Raw genomic sequence first — 18,386 nt, 5'->3', positions numbered from 1 at the left:
TGAAGAATATAAAGAATTAAAATGCATTTACACAGAAGAAAATACTTTTCTGTGTAAGAGGATAAATATAGAAAATATCTTGCTATCAGTGCAAGTGAAAGTTGTGAAATCGGTTTATATAGTAGATATTATATTTCTATATATACAGTGAGGAAAATAAGTATTTGAACACCCTGCTATTTTGCCAGTTCTCCCACTTGGAAATCAAGGAGGGGTCTGAAATTGTCATTGTAGGTGCATGTCCACTGTGAGAGACATAATCTAAAAAAATAAAAATTCCAGAAATCACAATATATGATTTTTTTTTAACTATTTATTTGTATGATACAGCTGCAAACAAGTATTTGAACACCTGTCTATCAGCTAGAATTCTGACCCTCAAAGACCTGTTAGTCTGCCTTTAAAATGTCCACCTCCACTCCATTTATTATCCTAAATTAGATGCACCTGTTTGAGGTCGTTAGCTGCATAAAGACACCTGTCCACCCCATACAATTAGTTAGAATCCAACTACTAACATGGCCAAGACCAAAAAAGGCTGGAAAGGGCTACGGGGAAATTGCCAAGCAGCTTGGTGAAAAAAGGTCCACTGTTGGAGCAATCATTAGAAAATGGAAGAAGCTAAACATGACTGTCAATCTCCCTCGGACTGGGGCTCCATGCAAGATCTCACCTCGTGGGGTCTCAATGATCCTAAGAAAGGTGAGAAATCAGCCCAGAACTACACGGGAGGAGCTGGTCAATGACCTGAAAAGAGCTGGGACCACCGTTTCCAAGGTTACTGTTGGTAATACACTATGATGTCATGGTTTGAAATCATGCATGGCACAGAAGGTTCCCCTGCTTAAACCAGCACATGTCCAGGCCCGTCTTAAGTTTGCCAATGACCATTTGGATGATCCAGAGGAGTCCTGGGAGAAAGTCATGTGGTCAGATGAGACCAAAATAGAACTTTTTGGTCATAATTCCACTAAACGTGTTTGGAAAAAGTACAGGAAACGTTTGACCGCTGTAATTGCAAACAAAGGCTACTGTACCAAATATTAACATTGATTTTCTCAGGTGTTCAAATTCATATTTGCAGCTGTATCATACAAATAAATAGTTAAAAAAATCATATATTGTGATCTCTGGATATTTTTTTTTTTATTATGTCTCTCACAGTGGACATGCACCTACGATGACAATTTCAGACCCCTCCATGATTTCTAAGTGGGAGAACTTGCAAAATAGCAGGGTGTTCAAATACTTATTTTCCTCACTGTATATATACATACACACACACTCATACATACATACATACATACATACATACAGCGGGTAAAATAAATATTGAACACGTCACCATTTTTCTCAGCAAATATATTTCTAAAGGTGCTATTGACATGAAATTTTCACCAGATGTTGGTAACAACCCATGCAATTCACACATGTAAAGAAATCAAACCATAGATGTCCATAAATAAGTTGTGTAATGTTAAATGACACAGGGAAAAAATATTGAACACATGAAGAAAGGGAGGTGCAAAAAGGCATGGAAAGCCAAGACAATCAGTAAATAGAAAGCAATCCTTCCCCTTGTCAATGCAAATTAATATCAGCTGGTTCAGTCCCAACTGATGGCCTATAAAAAGGTGTCTCATTACCAAGATGTCACAAAAAATATCTCATGATGGGTAAAAGCGAAGAGCTCTCGCAAGACCTTCGCAACCTTATTGTTGCAAAGCATACTGATGGCATTGGTTACAGAAGGATTTCAAAGCTTCTGAATGTTCCAGTGAGCACTGTTGGGGCCATAATCCATAAGTGGAAAGAACATAATTTCACCATAAACCGGCCATGACCAGGTGCTCCTCGCAAGATTTCTGACAGAGGAGTGAAAATAATTATCAGAAGTGTTGTCCAAGAGCCAAGGATCACTTGTGGACAACTTCAGAAAGACCTGGAATTAGCGGGTACAATTGTTTCAACTAAAAACAATAAGTAATGCACTCAACCGCCATGGCCTGTATACACACACCACGCAAGACTCCACTGCTGAAGAAAAGACATGTTGAAGCTCATTTAAAGTTTGCTGCACAACATTTGGACAGGCCTGTGAAATACTGGGAGAATATGGTCTGGTCAGATGAGACCAAAGTTGAACTCTTTGGATGCCATAATACACACCATGTTTGGAGGAGAAATGGCACTGCACATCACCTCAAAAACACTGTACCAACAGTGAAGTTTGGAGGTGGGAACATCATGGTGTGGGGCTGTTTTTCAGCACACGGTACTGGCAAACTTCAAATAATTGAAGGAAGGATGAATGAATGGAAAAAGGTACAGAGACATTCTTGATAAAAAAAATCTGCTAAAGATTAAAGATCTGACTAAAGATCAGAGTTCATAGAAGAGGCCCACGGAACCTTCAATATTTGAAGACTTTGTGTGGAAGAATGGGCCAAAATCACACCTCAGCAATGCATGCAACTCGTTTCTCCATACAGGAGGCGTCTTGAAGCTGGCATTACAAACAAAGGCTTTTGTATGAAGTATTAAATACATTTTAGTAAGCGTGTTCATTACTTTTCCCCTGTGTCAATTAACATTATTAAAAAACTTAATTTATGGACATCTATGGTTTGATTTCTTTGCATGTGTGGATTGCATGGGTTGTTACAAACATCTGGTGAAAATTGAATGTCAATAGCACCTTTAGAAATACATTAACTGAGAAAAATGGTGACGTGTTCGATACTTATTTTACCCTATCTATCTATCTATCTATCTATCTATCTATCTATCTATCTATCTATCTATCTATCTATCTATCTATCTATCTATCTATCTATCTATCTATCTATCTATCTATCTATCTATCTATCTATCTATCTCTATATCTATATATATATATATATATATATATATATATATATATATAGCCTATGCTAGACACTCGAAGGTCACATTTTTAGAGCTTTATTCTACAGTTTACTATTTCTACATATCTGTATATTATATATATATATATATATATATATATATATATATATATATATATATATATATATATATATATATATATATATATATATATATATATATATTTATTTATTTTTTTATGATATAGTGACCTTTAATTTGGAGCAAGAGAAACTGGGGGATTGACTTTATTTCATGCCACTTTGCTCAGAGCTGGTCCAATTTCAGTTTGAGATCTCTTATGTAGAACATAACCTGCTCCGGGGCAGGTTAGCAATGGAGCTTAAGTTTCAATGACAACTCAGGACTGGCGCAATCTAAACGGAAACTTACCTGGCTAGCCAGTGAAACTAGCTTCATGGTACAGACTGCCCCTGGTCATTTTGAGATGATGTAACTGGTAATTATTAGAACATTTTAATCGCATTTTCCCATTACTATTAAACACATATAAATAGGCCTAGTACAATAGACAAATTTCATGTAGTCTCATTATAAAACAAAAAAAACCTATCTTTATAAAACGGTTAGTTCCAGTCCTTGATTCTGATTGGTCAATAGCTGTGTTTTATTTACGATAAAACCATTACTGACTGTAAAAAGAAAAAAAATCGATAAAACGGCTCACCGGCCGCTTCACCCACCAGTTCTGTGTATCCGATTCACTGTAAACATGTTTGTTCTCATATTGTTCATTGAAGCTCACTGTATTATTTAGAGATAATTTAGTGTGTGTGTGTGTGTGTGTGTGTGTGTGAGAGAGAGAGAGAGAGAGAGAGAGAGAGAGAGAGAGAGAGAGAGAGAGAGAGAGAGAGAGAGAGAGAGAGAGAGAGAGAGAGACTTGCAGTTAGATATAGCATTTTCCTTCAGGTCAGTCCTATGTTCATAATAAAAATTCATTCGAATGTCTGCTGCAATATCCTGTCTTTTTAACAGTGGGTTTCCCTGACGGCGCTAGTCAAATCATTTGTCAGTTGCGTATTGCTCCGTGTTCACGAGTTTTAGTCCTTTCAATATAGAAGTCTTCTTCGCTGCTGACTCACTCATAAAGGCAGTCTTTGCCACCATCTAATGGCGTAATGTAACATCTGTTGCTGAGCCGTTCAGGCCTATGGTTCGGTCTATGTTCAGGCCCAGGGACTATTTTTGCCAGCGGAAGGAAGGCTTTTAGTGATTTTACTTCATGAAAGGTGCACTGATACATATTTGTTTATTTAATATTTATATTGTGTGATAACCGTTTTGTAAAAGAACAAGCTCGTATCTTATTGCTTAATTGGTGGGGTGGTAGGCCTTCAAATATTGTCTTGACAGTGGGGGGACATTTGTCAAACATAGGTTGACAGCTGCTGATTTATTCATCCTACCATAGACTTGATGATATGCAGAAATGTGCATATATAAAACAAACACGCTCCAAAGTTTACAATATTTTTAAAGGGGTAATCCATTAAGCATTTTCCTTGCTATGTTCAGATAATTTCAGTTAACGTTATTCGTTTTAGTTTAACACAGTATGTTATGTTTTTAGATAATAACTGTTGTTATTTAAAAAAATAGATAATAATAATCATGAAAAATGTGTATAGAAATAGTCTTTATTATTTTATTTTTATATGATCCCCCATGTATATCCACTAGAGGGCCGGTGGGGTGAGGTCACTGTTGCTGCCATTGTTTCCGGGTCATCATTCCAACGCCATTTTACTGGTGAAAAGTGGAGAGGTAAGAAAAAGCAACGTGTCTGTAAATCTTTAGCGAACTCCTTCAGTGTCCTGCGCTTCTCATTGGGATCAATTGCGGCGATTAGTAATCTAGTACATTTTGTGCGTTTAAACAGCCTTGCATATCTTTTTAATGAGCGTAAATATTGTAGACGCGCGGCCTAACGCTTGCATAGGCATTTTTACGACGACGCTTGTGTTCATTTAATTCCCGTCATAATTATATTCTGTGAAATACAAAAAGGTAATGCCCACAAAGACTGTATAAAGTACGCGGCATACATTTAGGGATGCATATACCATCCTAGGTTTTGCTGTAGTCTGTTTGCGCTTGTTTTTTCTTTGCTGTCTTCGCAACTGTAGCTGTGCGGGTTACATTACAAATATTATGATCCGCAATTAATTTTTATTTTATTTTTCATGTCCTTACAACGCTTAATTTGCCGTCACCCTTTGTTCCCTGTTAATTATGTGCAAATATAGTGTTTCATGCACATCTGCGTGTGTATTGTACCAATTGCTTCAAAATATCAGTGCTACATAATCTGACAAACAGGCTTCTGGCACAGGAATCACAAGGTGAGAGATGTGGGACCAGGGAGGACAACCCTGGCCTCAGTGGCCCCTGGGCTCGCAGCAGCAGTGGATGCAGTCATTTCAGCATCAGCAGGATCCAGGTTAGGCGGTTGTTTTTATCTGACTGAGGTAACATACATTGGTCATGTAGATCATGTGTTTGAACTGCTGAGTTTTGTGTGTGTTTTGCAGGTCAAGTGGACTGGGCGGCTCTAGCACAAGCATGGATAGCACAGAAAGAATCCACTGGAGGGGTTGCCGACCAGCCAGGGATTCAGCCCAATGGCCAGGAGATGCAGAACATGGAACCTCCAGCCCATAATAACCATAGTGCCTTTCCAGGCGAACCCAGTTTTAGCAGGGGTTGGCAACCAGGTGAGAAATGTTTCAGTTTGACCATGGGGATTTTAAAAGAGATTACCAATTAAAAAAAATAGAGTAAACCATGCGTCCAGTTTCAGACTCATTGCTGACTGCATTGTTTGCCATGCCATGAAATTTACATTTTCTAAATGCATCTTGTCTTGTGAACCGTTGATCTATGCATGTTTAATAAAATGTCATAACTCAATCTTCTGGTGAAACGACAGACTTCTGTGGTGTTGTTTGTCAGCTTAAACCCCGCCTCTTTCTTACAATCGACTGTAAACTCTCATTCAGATCTGCTTCCATCCAGTCAATAACCAGTGGATAGAACTAAGTACTTGTCCTACTTAATTCTCTGATAAGTTATCACTATAGCTCTGTTGCTATTCAATTGATAGAAAGTAGAGGTAGCCCTACAGCTAAATTAAGTGTTTCCAAAGGATCAACTTTGGTGATGCACCGAAACATGAAAGAAAGAAATGTTCAGTTTCAGACAAAATATTTTTGAAGGGCTACTGAAACAGTAATGCTTAATTAGTGCTTCTCTGATGCATTTGTGTCTTTTATCCACTCAACTTGGATAAGCTACAACAGATAAACATGTGAAGTTGTGTAGATGCATTTTTTTCACCAAAAATGATGCAAGTCTATCAATGTCAAATTTCGAGTTGTGTTCAAGTACCCACATTTAATCACCTGAAATCAAATCACTAGATTTTTGTATTCTGTTTGGATATAAACATTGGACAGATCCCAAACACACACACATACAAATTATTTTTTTGTCTGTTGATGCACAACATTTCTTTTTATATATACATGGCAAAGTAGGTAGGACCTATACATTTGAAAACTGAACTTGCCATTGTGTTTTTTTACTTCAACACACCAGTGCTGATCATAGTGCACAGCTGATATGTTAAAAGTGTTTAAATTATGGTCTTATTTGCGGATTGTTTATAGAGTGGGGAATGCATAGCCAGCCACCTCCTCCTCCCCCTCCAGAACAAGCATGGATTCCTCCTGGCCAAGGACCGATGGATGTGGTCAACCCATCGGAAGACAGTAACAGTCAAGATAGTTTGGATTTTCCTGGCGACCCACACCATGGGGGCTTTTCTCAAAACAGTCATGGGTTTGGTGGGCAGCCTGAGCCTTACCCTATTGGCCCAGTTGGTGTCAATCAGTTTGATTATCAGGTATGCTTGCTTAGGTCTGGCTTATCAAAAGTTATTTTCAATCTCTTAACTTTTGTTTTAATAATTTATTTCCAATTTATTTCCATTTCATCTTAGCATGGAGCAGCTCCAACAGGGGCAGCATACGGACCACCGTCCACCGGGTTTCACGCACCTTATTGGCCTGAAGGGCCGCAGAACCGAAGAGACCGGCTTCCTACCTTCAGACCAGAACGGCCCAGATCACCCAACCAGATGGGAATAAAACCAGATACGCCTACTCTTGGTGAATATAAATATTGATTAAGGTAGAAGCATAAAGGGCCGTGACACACCAAGCTGATGTTCGGCCGTTTAGGATTTACAGCAGTAATTGCTTACAAGTGTGAATTAAGTTGTTTATTCAGGAAATTAAAGTAGCTGCTTGAATAAATGTTGATTCACATGTTCAAGTCACAACCGCATCCTAACTAACTATATCGATAGTATCATACATGGTAGGGTCCATTAAACCATGATGTTTTACCACGATTCACAGTGCATTAGTAAATAAATCAAATCGAGGCATGAGTTCATTCAATATTTTAAGTCAACAATAGCGTTAAGTGCTTTGTAACTGGTTGCAGAGAGTATGTTTGTGTCACGTGTCTCACAGCCTCGCACCCACGGCAGCTTATTAAAAGCAGAATGCTGTATAAACGCAACCGTATTAAGCACGAAATATGGGATTGAAAACCTTATTCTAGTATTTTGTAAAAGTTCACTGTAATAGTCCAAACACTTGTGCTGCCGTCTCGGCGTTATGAGGTAGGAGAGTTTTTGTAATAACGAATGATTTTCAGCATGACCATGAGTCGGAGACGCAATTATTGCGGATAAACATAAACAGCGAGACGAATCAACGCATTCTATGCAAATCGGCTAATTTGCTTAATTAATTATGCTGATGCGTCGGCTCTACTTGGACTCACATCAGTGGGAGTTTGCCCGATTCAGCATGTTGAATCTCCATTGGGGGCGTTGGTGATGGAGATCTGAATTTTGTTGATAACAATGAAACTTGCAACTAGGGATGCACCGATGTAACGGCCGCTGATATTTATCGACCAATTTTGTAAATATGCATTTAATTTATACATTGAAGAATATGCAGTGCTATTTAACATTAGACCTACTTAAAAAGCACTGTTTATTTCATATTTTCTGCTGTATTTATTAGGGATGGGCATTCGATTACGTTTTCTTAGTCGATCGTCGGGAGAATTAACGATCGACTATCGATTAATCATTAATATTTTTATAATAAAATTAATTATTTAACTTTTATAATTAAAAAAATGCAATGAATACTAAAATAAAGTGTTTTTCCTCGATGAGACCTTTATTACAAGATCAACTTGTTGCAGACAGTTAAACTACATTCAGTTAGGCAAACCGAACATATATGCGCGTGCATATGCGGTGCTCTAAAGCAGCGGAACCTGCAGCTGCGAGCCGGCGTTCTTAAACAGATTTCATTTGTTCCAAAATAATAATAATAATAATAAAAAAGAATCACTTAAACAAAAAACATAATACTTAGATCTGACAGGTTTTGTCTACATGTAACTCAAAACTGGCAGGCTTTCTGTGAACAGGACCGCTGAGTTCATTTGCCAGTCATCACTAGCCGTGTTTCCATTCAATTTCGCAAAAACTCCCATATAGCGCAAAAAAGTTTTTACGCTAGCACAAGGTTGTTTTTCAGGCAATTAGAAAAAGGAAATTTTCGCAAAACTGCCATGGAAACGAATGCGTTTTTACAGTTACAGTGCGTTTTTCCGCACTGTAATTAAGACATAGTCAAGAAATGTATTAAAACTGAAAGACGCTATAGTTTAAACCGTAGCCTACTCAAAGGCAGCGGAAACAGCCCAGTTACGCATGTCAATCCATTCCCGGCGATCTTGGTTTGCTTCTTATTTATTAAATATACAGGCAAATAGTGTATTAAACATTAATCAAAATTAAAATACAATTTATACAAAACGAAATAAATTTTAAAGAAAGACTTTCTAGAAAACACAATTCAACGAAGTGCCCAAAATCCATGTCCCCAAGACATATGCGCATCTGATGTTTACTCATGCTGCTCACTTTTCATAATCAACATATGAAATAAAAAAATTATAATATTTTAACATAGGCTACGTTTTCTTTAACCCTCTGTCCAACGAAGTCGTCAGCGCCTTTTGATGGGTTTTTTCCTTTATGACAGCGAAATAACTCACAATACTCCATAATGTCTAGCCATACTACAGATAAGTGCAAGACATAATTATAATAAACAGTAAACTCTCTACTTTTATTTCTGTACACTCTCAATAACGGCAAAGGCTGTGGACTAAGGGAACAGATTATTTTGCACTCCACTCCAAACGCTGTCTTCATTTAAAAAATATATTTTGTTTATTAAACGCAAAGTTTTTCATTTCAAAGGCATATCTAAATTCAGTTTATATTTCCAACGAACGAAATTCCAAGCCAAAATAACGAAGTGGTAAAAAAAAAACTTGAGTTATCACCATGAAGATTCAAACTTTTCGCTCGTCTCTGTATGTGGCAATGCGTCACACCCGGCGTATGTAAAAGTGAATCATTCTTTACAGATGATGGTATGTTTGGACAGAAGACGAGACAGAGTTCTTTATTAAACTCATAAAAAACAATAGAATATAAAATGTCACAATTTCTCATAACACCTCATATGTGCCGCTCAAGTTTAAGGTGCCTTCCTTGCCATCAATGCTTGGATAACACACACACACACGTCTCTTTCCATTAAAAATAATGGCGCGCGGTGGCTGGGATATACATAAACCTAACAACATACGTAGCATCATTTTTGGAATGACTTATCACGAGAAGAGAAAAATTGTTTTAGTCGCATACATCAGTTAATGGAAACGTCGTCATTTCGCAATATTTTTTTATCGACCTTTAGAAAATATCGCAAGAGTTTTGGGCAAATCTGTAATGGAAACGCGGCGAATGATGTAGCTGGCAGGTTATGGTGATGTAGCTCTCAGCTGTTAAAGCGGTCCAGAAATCTGTAGTTAAAGCAACTCTCTCAGCTTTGCTCAATTCTTTTAACAGCTGCTGCTTTCGTTCTTCGTAGTGAGTTTCTACCAGTCTGGTGATGGTACGTCGTGATGGAATTTGATATGCTGGTTCCAATAAATGTATCAGTTCTCGAAAACCATTGCCCTCAACAATACTTAAGGGCAGAATATCCAACTCAATGAACTTGCAGATCCCTTGGGTAATTTTCTCTGCTCGTTGTGCATCACAGCAAGTCCGTGCTAACGCCGACTTGATGCTAGGTTGAGACTGGATGCACCGCCACCGACATTAACCAGGGATGGATGCACTTTGTTTAAGTGGTACATCATTTGAGTCGTGGCCGTGTTGTACTTATACACGGCATCGCAATGTTTGCAGTGAACTTCACCACACAGTGAAATTAATTTAATTGCTTCAAGACTCACACTACGCAACGCAACCTGCATTAGATTAATCGATAACAAATTAACGTGATCGACGAAATTCTTAACGATCAAATATCGATCGTCGATTAATCATGCCCATCCCTAGTATTTATATATATTTATGTTAGAAGGATGTTATGCTGAATGTTAAAAGGATCCAGTCTATGTTTATTAGAAATGAGTTGATAATGTAGCAATAAACTAGCTAGTAGGCTGTAAGTTAATGTAATGTTGTTGTTTTTTACTTTGCTGATTTAAAACATGATCAAAAATCTATTTTAATGACATTTCAAATAAGAGGGGAAGTGATAAATATTGGTATCGGCCCCAAAAAATCCTATCGGTGCATCTGTACTTACTACGGAAACGCACCCCTGATTGGCTGTTCAGTTTAGAGAATTAGTGGAAAGTGATAAAAGCGAACAAAGAATTCAAGACAGCACAGACAGAAGGCTGATATAATTTACATTATCTTACTTGAGCATTCTAGTGTGCAAATATTTTCATAACACCATGAACTGCCTGGAGTGAAGAAAGTGATATGATTGATATTCAAAGTGCTGCTTTGTTTACGTTTTGTATATCTGTCGTCCTAGCTGTGGTTTTCTTTTTTGAATGGCGAATATAGACTATTAATATCTGCTGATATAGACAATTATTTCCTTTGGCCAAGATGCAGCAAAACGCGAGCCAACAACAGTCACATCTATGCTATTTCTTAGACGTTGACTTGGTGTGTTTGCGACCTGTTACAGAGGGATGCAAATGGTGACATTGTCTTGGTTCTAGATGCTGTTAAACGGAGGACTTTACCGGCATGGATTCGAGAAGGCCTGGAAAAGATGGACCGTGAGAAGCAGAAAAGATTGGAGAAGGAGAGGATGGAGAAAGAGCGTGCTGAAATGGCAATTAATGAAAGGGATAGCGATATGGTAGAGGAGGAAGGTGATGGGCCTCGGTTGCCACGCAAGAGCAAATTTGTAAGCATCTTTTTCAGAATCAGTTTACAGCGAAGGAACCTGCTGAGGTTACTTTGGCAACTGTTGTCCCAGGGTTCACTGACATGCACAAATGTTCATTGACATGATCGTTATTAAGTAATTCATTAAATGACCCCATGAAATGGCTCAACAAGCACAAATTTATTCCTCTTGTTGATGCGTTTTTCATTGAAACATTAAGTCTGTACACTACTGTTCAAAAGTTTGAGGTTAGTAAATGTTTAAAGAAAGTACTACTATTATTCAGTAAGGGCTGCATTAAATTAATCAACTGGCAGTAATGACTAACATTGGTACCATAATTCTATTTCAAATAGTTTCTTCTGAAATTAGTATTATCAATAAATTCTGGGGGGGGGGTGCATTAGTTTAAAAAGAATATTAAGTAGCACATCTCTTTTTAACATAAAAAACAAGAAATATTTTTAAGCACCAAATCAGCATATTAGAATGATTTCTGAGGGATCATGTGACACTGAAGACTGGATTAATGATGCTGAGAATACTTATTTGGCACCACAAGCATATTACATTTTAAAACATTAATTTGCAAAAAATATTTCTGAATATTACTGTTTTTATTGTATTTTTGATCAAATAAATGCAGTCTTGGTGAGCATAAGAGATGACTTTCAAAAATATACAGCCCCATACCTTTTTGAACAGTAGAGTATATCTGTTAATTTATAGGCATAAACTAGCACCTTAACTATCCGACAGGGACTGAGCCACAAAACTCCCAATTAATTTCATGGAGTCTTTTAAGTTGTTACATTGCTTGTTAGCTGTTGCACACTGATACTAAAAATACCTCTCGGCGCTAATGTCATCCGTAAGTATGTGGTCTCTGGTCCAATCATCGTCTACTCTTTAATTCAGGACAGTGATGATGAGGATGGTGAAGATGGTGCCGGCGAGGATGGCGAATCAGGGAGGAGACTGGAGTTTGGCGGTAGAACTTCTCCTCCCGTACAAGAAGACCAAAGTGAGCCAGACATGACAGAAGAGGAGAAAGAGTTTCAGCTGGTCTGTTTACGCAATCCTCTGTCTTAGCATTCACCTGTCCACACTTGTGACGTGCTTTTGACCCATTCCTGTTTTTCTTTCAGATGGTGATGACTAAAACTCTTCTCACCGAAGTCCTTCTTGAAGTCACAAATGAGGAGATCTTCCAAGTGGCTAAAGAGGCTCATCGCAAAGCCACTAAAGGTCTGCTCCTGTTCCCTTCTCTCCGTGCAACTGTGCGTTCACGCTTAATTCTGAGGAACAGCCACATTTTCACAGAAATTAGACTTGCTTATGTTTTGACTGATATATGAATATATGAAACCTTTTTCTGACTGATGCACCTTGGTAATACTTTATAAGCAAAAGTGTAATTCTTCATCGGCCATTCTCTGCTAATGCAACAGAAGATGAAAACAAACTGCAGAGGGAGGGTAGATATGGTCACACAGATGCAGTTAAATGCAATCTTTCAAAGGGTTCAAAATCAAATCCGTTCCTAGATTTACAACAAAAGTACTTCTTCACTTCTGTGTTTGCCAGATGGCTTCTCCTTTCGAAAGTGAGACTGCATTAGTACAGACTGGTTTTCTCCTCCACTGTTTGCCTGTGTTTGACAGACTTTGTGTGATAACCTTTTTCTTCTCTCCATCTTTTTTTTGTTTTGTTTTTGTTGTTTTTTTTGCTGATGGCAGTTCTTGTGAATAGTGCATATGTGTACCCTCATCTCTAGAGACTCTTGCCTATTCGAAAGTGGTGGCTGTATGTGTTTTAACATGTTGTTCCTGTTGTTGATGTGAATCAAAGCTCCTGCAAAACAGCTGGCACAGTCAAATGCACTGGCTTCTCTGACCGGCCTTGGTAAGTGTCTTTACATTTAAGACCACCGGGGGGGGTGGGGGGGAAGTAAACCGGGGTGTGGGGGTTCTCAGCTCTCTAATGAACTTTGTTACAAGCTCAAGAGCTCAAGCAGCAGATCTTCTCAAAATGGTTAGCTTCCAGCAACACTTTATAGAAGATTATAAAACGCATGCTTCTTTTATTAAGGTGGGCTTTAGTGAAGTATTGTGTAGTTGAGTAGGTGAGAAAGGAGGGACTGTTAGCGTGCGACTATGAATGCAATGCTCCTGCTGTCCGTTATAAGAGAGGGGCTTTGTTGCCGCAGGAGGGCTGGGTGAGTACGGCTCGGACGAGAGTGAGGATGAGGAGCGGAGTGCAAAGGGGTCTGATTCATCAGACACAGACGATGAGGAGCTGCAGCACCGCATTCGCCAGAAACAGGATGCCTTTCGTCGCAAAGAGAGGGAGGAGCAGCAGCTGCAGGAGAGGCTGGCGCTGGAGGTACAGACTATAAAAGGTAGGTTCATCCAGAGAACAGAATCTTCAACATTTTAATAATATTTCAGTGAATTTTTATATTTATTTATTTATTTATTAGGGGTGTCTAGGTACAGGGCTTTCGGTTCGGTGCACGTGTGTACCAAAAGGTTTCCGAATGCAATCTTTAACAGTTAACAGTCGGCTTGTTTTAAGCGCGGAACACACTTCAATCCTAGTTCCAAATGAACATATTACGTATTCAGTCCATTTTATTACGAAATTCAAACGATAAGTGCCGTTTTGACGCTCTTTAATGTGGCGTGACTGATCACTGTATAGGCGGGTCAGTGCGTGAACGCGATCATCTGTGAATGCGATCGATCATCTCTTCCTAAAGAATAAACATGAATGAACATCTGAAGGTATGTTGAGGATACATTACTGTCACGTATCATATGTGGTGTAATCGCTTAATCAGTGTTTCAACGGCGGAAAGACCTCAATATAACTGCTTGTAAACTAAACAATGTCGTGTAGCATCACATTTACCTCAGAAGGCATTCAGTGTCCACAGCTGTTAGTTCACTAGAGAAATCAACTGTCACTAAATATATGCACTATATTAGCCTATATTTTCATTATATTCTAGGGCTGTGCAATTAATCGAATTTCGATTTCGATTTTGCCTCCCAACGATCACCAAAATAGTACAATCGAGAAAAAACGATTATTTTGCCTTGCGTTCTGAATGAAACGCGCACGCGCACATCCGCCCCTCCCGAACCCACAATCTCTCAGGTCGTGAGTCTCGTGTGCATATCATCCGCTGGAATTTAAAAACTCGGCGCGAGTAAAGATGGCAGAAGGAGGGCAGTTACAGCAGCGTTTGGTGAGCAAAAAAGGCAAAACCAACTCCGTTGTCTGGGAACAGTTTGGCTTCGAGGAATCAGACGACGAGCAGAAACATGCTAAGATTTGCTACATGGTAGTGGCTGCAACGCAAGGGAACACCACGAATTTGTTTAACCACTTGAAAATTAAACAGAGTGACCTATGACAATCTAATAAAGAAACAAAAACTGACGAGAGCAGGGGAGCCGTGTAAACGTCCTTTTTTTCCTTCATATTTTTCAAATAATTCTCTCTTTGTAAACTTTGTTCAATGCATGCGAGATTGCGAGTGCTGCCATATTTTCGAATATGACCAGTAGTTTTCACCGTCATCACCCGGGTTTAGTGCTTTAGGGTTTAGGTTTAGAATGAGAAGCCGCGCGCGCTGTGAGAAAATGTGTCTCTGTGCGTTCATCCGAGAGCGCGCACACGTCTCTCAGCGCGCAAATATTGAGTTCTCTTTCAAGTCTTGCTCTTAAACGGACAAACTCACACAAAACGTATGTAAACATGTCCATCTTGATGAGTATTCTAGCAGACATAGTCTGTATATGCCTTAAGTGAACTTTATACAGTCGATAAAGAAGACGCGAGGTCTTAAAGGGGCTGTAGCCTTTACTGCTGTCTGTTTAATGTCAAACAACAAAAGACAAGGACATCACTCACCGCTCTTGATTGAATAGCTTTTGTAAGTTTAATAGGATTAATCTTTAATTTATGCACTCAAATATGCAATGTTATTTTACATTTGATACATTTCTGTACCTGAAAACTAATGTTAGACGTACATGAAAAGCATAGCCGAACCATATTGTTGATCTTATTTATTTGTGGTTATCATTTTTACGTGAATACTTTTATACTTTGATTCGAATATGTTATATTATTTATTTTAATAGTTCAAAAAGTACAACAAATGTTACAATTTCAATTGAATTGTTGAAAGGTGTATTTTTAATAAATACAACACATTCCCAAAGTCATGTGAAATAATCGTGTTACATAATCGTGATTTCAATATTGACCAAAATAATCGTGATTATGATTTTTTCCATAATCGAGCAGCCCTATTATATTCTACTTAACCTGTTAATGATGTCTTGATTATTTAATGTATAAATAAACCTGTCATGAAAATGACACACTGTGTAGCCTATAAATGATTATACTTCAACAACGAATTTGAGAAAAATATTTTTTTAATTAGATTTAGAAGTTATTGCAAAAACTGCATTATGTGAAGTTTACATGTTTGCATACTGTGTTATTTGAGCGTTGATTATTATACCTAAAAGTAAATAGCAACTGAATTTAGGCTAATAGTTTGGACTCTGTTGTTAACCTTTAATATTAATGTGCAAGTAAGGGCTCCCTATAAAGTTTACAGCAATATCTTCAATAAATTGTTATAATTTAATTCATTTAAGGACAGACTTTTTTTTTTCAGTAAAACACTTTAATAAAAATAAATAAGCAATTTTGTAAAACTGCTGTACCGAACCGTGACTACTTAACCGAGGTATGTACCGAACTGTCAGTTTTGTGTACCGTTACACCCCTAATATATGTTAGACATATATATTTTGCAAACGGTCATCACAATTAGTGTATATATATTGATGTATATCATATATATTGATGTATATCTTCATACATATTCATAAAAAATATGAATGTATGTGTATTAATTTTTTACAATTAACTTATAAAGTAAAAATAAATATAAAATATATGCTATATTATAAAGTATGTTATGTAATACTATATATTATACTTTTGATATAAAATAACTTTTCTATTTTTATATATATATATTATATTTTTTATTTAACCTACATGTAAAATGTGTAAACTTTTTGTTTGTGTGTTTTCAGAAGATTTGGCATCGGACAGAGTGAGCAGAGAGAGGGCAGGTTATGAGGAGCAGACAGATTCCAAACACAAACAGGAAGTTAGGGAAAGGGAGGCGGAGCCTACAGTAGAGCGACGCAGGTCGCGTAGTGAGGCTGAGGTCAGTGAGGTCAAGCGGTCGAGCAAAGAGCACACGGGGCGTAATGGAGGAAGTGCCAGCCCCTCACCAAGTGAGCGACGTAGCCGTACCTCCAGCTCTAGCTCTTCCAGCAGCCGGTCATCTTCATCCTCCTCATCCTCCTCTCGCAGCTCCTCCCGCTCCTCCTCTCCTAGAAGGAAAAGGCGACGCAGCCGCTCCGCCTCTCATGGGGCTCGCAGGCGCAGCCGAAGTCGCAGCTCTCGCAGGCATCACTCAGAGCGCGACAAGGGCAGAGACAGGAGGCGGAGCAGCCGCACACACAGCACCGAACGTTCCTCTCGTCACAGGAAGCGCAGCCATTCGCGGCAGCGCAGATCCAGCAGGGGCCGCAGGAGTCGGTCCAAAGCCAGTCGCAGCCGCAGCAGAGAGAGGCGGCGCAGCAGGGACCGCAGGCGCAGCCGGAGTCGCAGTACGAGCCGCAACAGGCGGAAACAGAAAGCCTCCAGCAAGGACAGGGACAGAGACAGGAGGAAAGAGAGGAGCCGGAGCCACGAAAAGGAGAAGAAGAAAAAAGAGAAGGAATTAGATAAAAAGAAAGACAAACAGAAGGGCAAGGAGAAAGAGGTTGAGGGCAGTTCAGCAAGGGATGAGGAAGACGATGGCAAATCAAAACGGAAAAAAGACAGCGAGAGGACTGACTCTCACAGTGAGCGGTTTTCCCGGCAAGACAGCAAATCTAGCAAGAAAGGCTCCGCCAAAGCTAGCAAGAAGTATTCCGATTCGGAGTCCAGCAGGAGCAGGTCCCCTTCCCCTGAGGTTAGCAAAGAAAAAAAGTCTAAGAAATCAAAACGTAGTCGATCAAGGTCAACGGAAAGATCTCACAAGTCTGGTAAGAAGGCAAGCCGCAAACACAAGTCTAAGTCACGATCAAGGTAGTATCCATTTTCTTTCTACTTTTTTATTGTTGAACTGTTTTAATTGTTTGTGTGTGAATGATCAATAGTATTTAGAATGTCACAACTGTTGCAATTCAAATTAGGCTCAAGCTCCTTTTTAATTAACGTTACATTTAAATTTGCAGTCACATAATGTTGAATGTGTAATGGCTAGCTGAGTTGTCCACAAATGGTTGGGCTGTGCTTCTCAAGTGCTACTGAGATTGATATCATTCCCCCCCTTTTCTCATTCAGTGTTGATCCAACAGCTGTTTAAGGTGTGTGTATGAAGTTCTGGATGTGATCTGTTCTAGTGATTGCACTAATAGTCTGTCTCCCGCTTCTCTTGCAGGTCCATGTCTCCCAGCCGTCGCAAGCGTTAAGAGGTGTTCTGCCTCTGATCTGTGCACTTCTTTTAAAATTCCATGAGTTAACAGGCTTGTCTCATTATCGAGGCAACGTTGTAGGTGAACTCTCCACTCCAAACCCCTCACTCCCCTCATTTTGTAAATATATGGTATTTTTAAGTGTTGTCTTCAAAACGGATGATTTTGAATGATAGTTTCTTTTTTGCCTTGTATTATGCAAGACTAAGCGTTCAAGTAGTCAATAGAACCTTGAAACTGTAACATTTTAAGGACCTAACACCAGAGGAAATAAATTCTCATTTAATGTAAATTGTTCAATAAAACAAGAATGATTCTTTCTGTCTGACATGGCCTGCCTTTCATTTTGTTTGCTGCTTGAAATGCCTTGTTCTGGGTGAAGACAAACTATCAACAGTGTAGAATTATTATGAGCATATTTATAATAAAATCTACATTACATGATTTAGCATTGTGTCTATAAAGCACATTCAGTGTTTGCACAAGAATGAAAAGTTTGATCGCTTACCTTTTGTGTTTT

General features: G+C 38.7%; 1 protein-coding gene across 3 annotated transcripts; it reads left to right on the top strand.

The window, feature by feature from the left end:
* The first annotated feature begins 4,640 nt into the window (after positions 1-4,640).
* Positions 4,641-18,194, top strand: pnisr (PNN-interacting serine/arginine-rich protein). 3 transcript variants are annotated; one of them, XM_079836067.1, is made up of 12 exons: positions 4,641-4,692; positions 5,261-5,368; positions 5,460-5,642; positions 6,597-6,832; positions 6,929-7,097; positions 11,128-11,318; positions 12,219-12,365; positions 12,449-12,548; positions 13,152-13,205; positions 13,510-13,701; positions 16,430-17,477; positions 17,833-18,194. In XM_079836067.1, the coding sequence occupies exons 2-12, from the start codon at positions 5,278-5,280 to the stop codon at positions 17,861-17,863; spliced, it is 2,442 nt and encodes an 813-aa protein (XP_079692193.1). In that variant the 5' UTR covers positions 4,641-4,692; positions 5,261-5,277; the 3' UTR covers positions 17,864-18,194. The 3 variants fall into 3 exon arrangements, with proteins under 3 accessions (XP_079692193.1, XP_079692194.1, XP_079692195.1); XM_079836068.1 differs by having other exon boundaries at positions 4,654-4,692; positions 16,433-17,477; XM_079836069.1 differs by having other exon boundaries at positions 4,668-4,692; positions 5,248-5,368; positions 16,433-17,477.
* The last annotated feature ends 192 nt before the right edge of the window (positions 18,195-18,386 follow it).

This window comes from Gobio gobio, assembly GCF_949357685.1.
Source record: "Gobio gobio genome assembly, chromosome: 15".
NCBI classification, from domain to species: Eukaryota; Metazoa; Chordata; class Actinopteri; order Cypriniformes; family Gobionidae; genus Gobio; species Gobio gobio.
This window is presented reverse-complemented; position numbering and strand designations above follow the sequence as displayed.

Excerpts from the sequence above, each read along its gene's own strand:
- pnisr (XM_079836067.1), top strand. The coding sequence starts at position 5,278 with ATGTGGGACCAGGGAGGACAACCCTGGCCTCAGTGGCCCCTGGGCTCG. Across the intron at positions 5,369-5,459 it reads TCAGCATCAGCAGGATCCAG|GTCAAGTGGACTGGGCGGCT; the intron begins GTTAGGCGGTTG and ends TGTGTTTTGCAG. Across the intron at positions 17,478-17,832 it reads AAGTCTAAGTCACGATCAAG|GTCCATGTCTCCCAGCCGTC; the intron begins GTAGTATCCATT and ends CTTCTCTTGCAG.